The sequence below is a fragment of the Sorghum bicolor genome, chromosome 1 (genome assembly GCF_000003195.3).
Source record: "Sorghum bicolor cultivar BTx623 chromosome 1, Sorghum_bicolor_NCBIv3, whole genome shotgun sequence".
NCBI classification, from domain to species: Eukaryota; Viridiplantae; Streptophyta; class Magnoliopsida; order Poales; family Poaceae; genus Sorghum; species Sorghum bicolor.
Genome location: NC_012870.2, coordinates 13,554,060 through 13,562,647, shown reverse-complemented (window position 1 = coordinate 13,562,647; position 8,588 = coordinate 13,554,060). Strand labels below are relative to the sequence as shown.

The 8,588-nt window shown below is 40.4% G+C and overlaps 1 protein-coding gene across 1 annotated transcript; it reads right to left on the bottom strand.

The window, feature by feature from the left end:
• On the bottom strand, positions 4,984 to 8,200 carry LOC8062255 (cytochrome P450 87A3). Its single transcript, XM_002464173.2, has 9 exons — positions 7,892 to 8,200; positions 7,153 to 7,477; positions 6,414 to 6,815; positions 6,197 to 6,286; positions 6,015 to 6,093; positions 5,784 to 5,890; positions 5,564 to 5,694; positions 5,320 to 5,450; positions 4,984 to 5,244 (listed from the first exon to the last, which is right to left on the bottom strand). The coding sequence occupies exons 1-8, from the start codon at positions 8,113 to 8,115 to the stop codon at positions 5,360 to 5,362; spliced, it is 1,449 nt and encodes a 482-aa protein (XP_002464218.1). The 5' UTR covers positions 8,116 to 8,200; the 3' UTR covers positions 4,984 to 5,244; positions 5,320 to 5,359.

The following is an 8,588-nucleotide window of genomic DNA, read 5'->3' as shown; positions in this document are numbered from 1 at the left end:
ATAGGCAGGTGTGGTCTTTGGCCTGATCTGATGTGCTCACCAGGTCCAGGTCCAGGTATGGATAAAAATGGTACGTATATTTTCTGATCGTATTGGAGACCAAATTTGCTTAGAAGAGTTTATATCTGTCCACATACAAGTCCGGATATTCAACGTCTGATATTATATCCATATTTGAATATTTAAATTGAATATTTTATGATGTCTAACATATAATTAAAACTATCCATATTCGAATCCGAATTCAAATAGAAATATAAAAACAAATACAATATCATAATATCCGACGGCCAAGTTGGGATCGACTCATCATCGTCTCTATCTGCCCACCCCCGCCCAGTTCCCGTCCCTACTGGTTTATTGCATTGGACAGTGACCTGATGACCCAGCGCACCATTCCAAGCGTCCTACCGAGTCGATCCCATGGGTTACATGCTCAGCCTTGCACATATATATATTGTACAGAAGACAAACTCGATGTTTTTCATGCATGGTTTGTATGCTCTACGATCATTGCAAGTAGTACAGTGACATTCAAGCGTTGGATGATAAGAACATTAGCAGTCAAGTACACGGACGTTGTCTTAAGCTTGGTCAAAAAAGACAAAAAGAAGAAGAAAATATCTTCGTTTCAGTAAATATCAGCCGCCTAACTCATATTCCTCGTGCCTACACGTCGGATTGTCAACAAGCAAATATGAGCGCTGACACTACAGCATGACACTTTGTACCAGGCGTTTTTAAATGCCTTTAAAAGTGTTCACAATGCCTTCAAAGACTTTTTTTTAGACATTCTCAAGAACGCCGACTATAAATGGACTCAAAAGATCTTTCGAAGCATTTTTTCAAAGCGCCTTTCAATACCAATATATAAAGGCATTTTCTAGATGCCTACAATACTTTTTAAAGACACTTTCTATAAGTCTTCCAACATTTATGAAGGCGTTATTAAAATGCCTCCAAAACCAACACATACATGCAAAAATTTGCTAGTAACTAATATTAAAACAACACAATCCATCGAGAAATTAACCAATGAAAGCACAAGTTAACAGCACAATCCAAACATTTAAATCCAAGCATATATACATAGTTATATTGTAACCAAAACACAGTTATATTTGTAAACCAAACACAATCCAAGCATATATACACAACACAATCCAAGCATATATACACAGTTATATTTGTAACCAAACACAATCAATAAAGCAGAAAGATAAGCAAATATAATCTTCCATTATGTTTGGTCCTCGAACACAGATTTCTCCTAGTTGGTTCGGAGGCAGATGCTTCATTGTCTTTGAATCAACAATTTTTGCCTCAACTTCTGTGACAAGTGCTCCACTTGAACCAAACTGATGGGCCCTTTTGCAGGTACTCCAGGGATATTATCCCGTATGTTTTAGTCATACCATAACCCTGTAAAAGGAGCACCCCTGAGTATACAGGTAACATCATTGTCATCATGACTCTTGATAAAAAAGAATGGCTGCAAAACTACAAGTAAAGTTTTTCTCCTCGCAAAAAAAGAACAAAACATTTTCCAGCATTTTGAACAGCACGAGGAGTATATGTCTGATCTAAAGGTAAAACAGGATGCACTCCAACAAAAATTTTACATGTTCAATGTTGACGGTCCTTAAGTATCAAATATAATCAACAAATAAATAGAGAAAAGGACCCAAATGCAACCGACACCCAGACTTAGGGTTTTATCTGATAGAATTTCACGAGTTTTGGTGTTTGTCTATTTCTGCAGAGGTTATCATGAAATATGGAGGAAAGGCCCACGCATCGGGTTTACATAGAGATAATTACGTGCCGCGCAATTTTCCCTAACCTAGAAGAGTCCAGAAGCCACGGGAACGAGCGGGAGGCCGAGCGGGCCTGGGGACAAGGCGTCCGCCCTCCCCCTTGGGCGCCCGCCCTTCTGCCTGGGCCAATCAGGCTCCGTCTCGCGGATAATGCTCCACCGACCTAGAGGATTAAGAAAAACCGTGCGATTAAGGTCGGTTTGATCTGACGGCCCATATTCATTTGGAGGGACTATATAAGCAGGCCCCTAGCCCCTGGAGGAGGCACCTCTGAAACCCTAATTCATTCATTCATCTCGGGAGAAGAAGTCTCTGATCAAGCCCTAGAGCCACCTCATCAACTAGATCTCTAGTTTAGCATAGCTACATAGGATTAGAACTAGAAGGAGTCAATCTTCGATTGGTTTCCGGATCTATCAAGAGGATTCTTGGTAATTCCTCTACTGTTCTTCATTTGTTCATCATTGTTCTTCAATATTATGAATATGACTTTGTTCTACTTTAATATATTGATTATGACTTTGCTCTACTTGTTTATATTTGCAATTATACCGTTCTTAGTTTATCATAGTTATATGCTTGGCTTAGTTAGATTGGAATTATATACATGTTTAGGATCGTATAGCGTTTATCCATGTGTACAGTGGGTAAATGATAAGTATTGTGTAGGCGTGGTGCCTATACCGTATTTATCTGCGATTGTACCCTATATGCCGGATCGCGGGGTAGTTCGTGGTTGTGACAGCTCCATTGATTCTTATATAGTCCCCCTCCCGTGTATAGGGCAGGCAGAGCAACATTATTACAGGGGAGTGATTGCTATGTTTCTCATCTTCCTTAATAATATCACTATGCATGGGCGTAGTCCTGTTTCGCAATGATTGCCAAGTATAATTGCACTAACTATGATATGCTAGACTTTATAGTTAAGAATAACTTAGAAAATATTCTTGTAGTTCATCCTAACTCCATGCTAATGACTTGTTAGAATATCTGTTGAGGTGCTTATCATTATTATATGTGGCTAGTTATGCTGATCAGATTAATTATCTTTATCACCATTCATACTTTATCTATATTTTATATGACATTTATCCCTGTATGAAAGAGATAGATAAATGCTCTCTATTACACATGCAATGATAGATACTCAATTCCATATTTCATTCCATAATCAACATTGATGATTAGCAATCCCTTCCCAGTGGTAAAAGTATAAATAATGATACCTGGAATACTTCCCGGTTAAAATGCTACATCGGTATTAATATGTGCGCTTGCAGATCTCATTTATTTATTCAGAAGAGCAATTGCATATTTCAATACCGCGTCTCTCATGTCATGCTGGGGATGACAACTTGGCTTAAGTGGCATGAGGGATAGGTTTGGCATTTTTGGCGCCGTTATCAGAATTAGAAAACTAAGTCTACTTTTGGTAATGACGTTAAGAATGCCCAACAAGTATTTTTGGCGCCGTTGTCGGGGAAGGTTGATTACTAATAAGGAATGAATACATAATTTTGAGTCGTCATTCGCATCACTAATATGATTGAGATTATCAATTCTCTCATACAGCTTTATCCCTGTATTTTTCTATTTTGATTATTTTATGCAGGGTAATGTATGAATAGAAGACATCTTCGAGGAAATTTTGTTGACGACCCCGAAGCATTATTCAGAAAAACCAGAGCCAAGCCGAGATCGTCAACCCTTCAGCACAAAGCTTCGTCCAAACCATAGGTCAATTTCTATTTCTAAGGTAATGCCTCCACCTTTGGTGATCTAACCACTAGCAATGGAGTTTGTATTGAGAAAGTTCTTGAAGAAACTTGTGGTGACTTCATTGTAGATGAGAATGCCAAGCTAATGTAAGTGGTGGAGAGGCTTAAGAAGGTCCAGGGCCGTCTCTATAATTTTGAGGGCCCTTGTGCAAGCAAAAGGATAAGGGCCCATCAAATATTTTTTTTGATATGTCAAATATATAAAATATATAGTACAACTAAAAAGAATTAATTTGCACCATATGTTTTAGTTTATAAAAGATAATTATAGTACAACAATAAATAAATAGGATAGAATTAGAAATTTAGAACCCTATCACGGAATACTAAAAATTGATGAAGTCTCGATCAGCCATGCTCTTACTCTTCCTGCTCCAGTGTCTAGTAGTGACATCGTGTGCGGACGTGTGGTGTTACCGTGTCATGGAACCATATTGTTGCATTGGACGATTGGGCAATAGGATGAGAAAACGATAAAGAGAAACATTAATTTGCTCAACTAATCGATCAAGCGAGAATATAAAGCAATACTAGCAATAGGTGGATGTGGATGACGTGCTGATTAATGAATTTCTTTTTTAAATTAATTGACAAATTTCTATAGTGTGTGTATAAGCCTCCAAAAAATTAGATAAATCTATATACTAAGTATTATATATATATTACATATATATATTTATAGGCCCCTTAGCGGCGTGGGCCCCCAGCCATCGCACCGGCTGCCCACCCCCTAGAGACGGCCCTGAGAAGGTCAAGCACATCATGAAGGATACCTAACTCAATGAGGACCATTCGAGTTGAACAACCTAAACCGAGTGCCATCCACTTGACCAACCGCAAGTTGTCTGTTTTGGACTCGGTTTGGTACCTGAGCTCATGTAATCGATACTACTAGTTGCCCTAGGTGGTGTACGTACCATGTTTTTAGATGGAGGCCTTAGCCATTCCGCTATGTAGAGGTAGTTTAGAGATGGAAATCATGAACAATAATCATATTAGGGTGGAGCAATGTTGAGTTCCTGGTGATGAGGCCCAATCTTCAATGGCTCAACCAAGCACTAGCATGGAGCAGCTGCCACGTGGTATCCACAAAACCCTCTTCAATTGTATTGTCTAACCAGGCTAGGATGTTGTTTACAATGGGCCTACGACATGGGTGTTGTTTTAGTTGGACTCGAGCCAACCGAAGCTTGTCAGTGTGATGTTGGGCGTGCTATGGGACTAACTGGCGATCCTTCCCGTTCTTAAGAGATTACTAGTAAACCACTGAAGGGCTGCATAAGTCAGGCGGAATATTTTCAAGCGATCGAATATAAGCTCTATACCGTCTTCAATGTCTAGCTTGGCCAAACACATCATACATGACATGTTTGTAGGACTGTATATACACCAAACAACTAAGTTTTTTGCATTGAATTGGACATATTACAAGATGTTTAACCAATTTGTACTCACAAACATAGTTGTTACACGGGGACTGAAATTTACTCTATTATTGTTTATAACTTCATACTCTGTTTGTAAAACAAGTAGTTCCCACTGGCTATCATTGTAGTACAATATTGCCCACTACTCTTGAAACATAGTTTGGTCGAATAATCTATCACATCATTATATATTGAACTTTAAGCCTTTTCTCCTTCACCCTGTAAATATAAATATAATTATTCTTATTCGTATTTATTTAGTCATGACTAGACTCATAACATAATTGTTAATACCATGCACATAATTTCTTGACAGCGTTTCTTGAACCACGTTTCAGATTTTTGGAAGAAGCTGGATGTGGAAGCCATCTGGAAATTGCAGCCCTGGATAGAATACCATTATCCCACCACTGACGGTTTTCCACCTATTGACGAAAACACAATATTGATTTTTTCTCAGTTGATAAGTACTTTTGTATAGTGATGAACATTTTATAGGTCTCTCTCTCTCTCTCTCTAAAAGAGAGAGCTTTTTTACCTGTAATTTCTGACCAAGTAATGGAGGAACATAGCCATTTGCATCTTGGAAAAATCAGCACCAGCACATAGCCGCAAACCACCCCCAAAGGCCATAAAGTCCTTAGAGGCACCGACTGGTTCAGGAATATTCTATACACATAATCCACATGTACATGTGTGATCTTAGGGCCACAAGGATTAATCTGTTGATTTGAGTTGAGTTTATTTCACATATATACCTTCCATCTCCATGGATTGAACACTGAGGGATTCTCGTAAACCTTCATATTCAAGTGTGATGCTAGTGGACAGATCATGATCTTTGATCCTTTTGGAATTGTGTACCCTGAGTGCATAATATGTATAGCATCTTAATCATCTATGGATTAGAACATTCATTTATATTCTCTTAAATATGTAGTAGGAAATGTAGATAGAAGATTTTTTTTATTGGACATGATTATGCATACCATTTGTGTGCACATCCTGATCTGCTTTCCTGAACATGACCAGAGCAATGTTTGCCAGCCTTAGAGATTCATGTATAACCTATGTGATATAGAAGGGCCCGATATAGAAAGCATATTAGTCACAAGATAACCATTTGTCATGCATGGACAAGATATTTTTGCAATTATATGTCAGTACATACATGAGATGTGAATTTCATAGACTTGTACTCCTCCCACGTGATATCGGAGTCTGGATCAACCCTTCTTTCCAGGATTCTTTCATGCTCCTCCTGGAAATTAACATCACAGCCAAATACGAACTCGATGTAAACGTTGGTGTGTGTTCTGATACATATATATTTTCCCTGGGAATCAAATAATTATGGGAACAGTGTTTAAATAAATTAATCTACTTACTGTTAGTTCTTGCAAAGCTTTGCGGTTGTCCGTCAAATACTTGAGTATGACGGTTAATACCATCGACGTCGTCTCATGGCTTCCAAAGAGCATCATGAACAGCAAGTCCAACGCGGTGCTCTCGTCCATCATAGGGTTTGGCTTGTTCAATTCATCGATCACAAGATCGAAGAAATCCACGGTCTCGCGCTCCGCTGCGTTCCTACGCTCACCGAGCTGCTGCTTCAGCATCTTCATAACGTTCTTGCGTCCCTGCATGCATTTGTAGAAAGTTGTGCCAGGAATGGGAACTGGAAATGAGAGTAGCCCCGAAGTCCAGTCGTGGAAGCATTCCCACAACCTTCCTCCTGATGCGGCGTCATCATGGCTGATCAGCTTCTTTGCAGTGACGCCAAATATCATCTGCAGAGTGCAGACTCATAATTAAGCATATATAAACACGGCACGTCGGCACATGCACTTCGATCGGCTCTATTGTTATTAGGGGGTGTTTGATTATATTAGGGGTGTTAAAATTTAATAGATATAGTAGTATTTTCGTTTTATTTGATAATTAGTGTCTATAATTATGAATTAATTAGGCTTAAAAAGTTCGTCTCGCAAATTATTATAGTCTACTATTTAATATACTTGATGTATGTATCTAAATATTTGATGTGATAGGAGTTAAAAAAAACAAAAGCAACCAAACAAGGCCTTACTATAGCGAAGAGGAAGCTATAATTAATAAGGAACTAACCCTGGAGATGGCCGTCCTGACCTCGACGTCCGGGCGGTCGAGCCATGAGCGGAGCTCGTCGCGCGCGCTCCGCTGCACGTCGTGCAGCAGCACGGATTGGATGGTCTGGTGGCCGAAGAGGCGGAGCACAAGAGTTCTCATGTGGAGGTGGAGCACGCCGATTTTAGAGGTGATGTTGTCGGCGCCGAAGACGCGCATGAAGGAGGGTGGGTACCAAATCTGGAAGCCACGCTCCTCCTGCTTCAGGATATGAGCGTTCAGCTCCGCGTCCAGAGACACGATGAGGTCCTCCCCGACTAGGCTCGTCCGGAAGATGGGGCCATACCTGCAAACTCGAAGTCCAAGCATTAACATCGATTCATTGCTAGCTAGCATGCAATTTCTTTGAGTTTTGCAACCACGCACGTACATGATTAGTTATAAATCGCTCAGGAAACAATGCATCTAGCCATCTAGCGGGTTGTAACGAGGTCATCGTCGATCGAAGACAAATATAGTCGTCATTCGTTCGTCTCCAAAATGCAAATGCAAGATATGTTTCAGTTTTATCCTAAGTCATACTCATATGACCCTAAGTTTGACTAATAAGTTTATGAAAAGATGTACTAGTTCTGTTCTGAACATGTGACTCCTTTGTACCGGCGTTCTAGCCCTGTTGAACAGCCTATATGCAACCACGAAAGCTACCTAGACTAAATAGGAAGCTATTGTGATTTACTAGCTAGTATATATAGTATACCTCTCCAACCGTTTCTTGAAGAAGGGTGGCAATAGCCCAAGAGTTGAGGATGCTGCCAGGAAGTACTGGAGCGTCTCTCCGATGAACGGCAGGCCCCTCGACCCCGGCGGCAGCCTCCCTCCTTCGCACGTTCGGCCGCCGTTCCTCCATCTCAAGACCAAGATAGCTCCCACTCCCAGAGCCAAGCAGGTCATAGATACAGCAACCAAGTAATGCATCGACATTACTCTACTAAAAATGTAGCTCAAGTAGTGTCTATGTATAAGGGGACTCAGCTACCTTTCAGCTTTGGATTTGCTTTTTATGTATGCTCGCGGCGATGCCTGTATATATAGATGCAAAGCGTCGTATCCATAGACACACACATACACACCTTATCCACACACACACGCACACACCATCCACACACACGCATGCACACATACACGTTCTTTGCCGAAAGTCGACCACCTGACACTCGACAATCCTAGTCACTTTGCCGAGTGTTTTTGCCCTGACACTCAACAAACTGCTCAAATTTGCCGAGTGTAAGGTGGTTAACACTCGGCAAACTGAACGCTAACAAAAGTTCCTCCCGTCACGATATCTTTACTTTGTCGAGTGTCGGAGCGGTACTCAATAAACTCTTTGTCTAGTGCCTGACAAAGGACACTCGACAAAGTGTCTTTTGCCGTATTTTTTGCCGCATGTGCTTTGC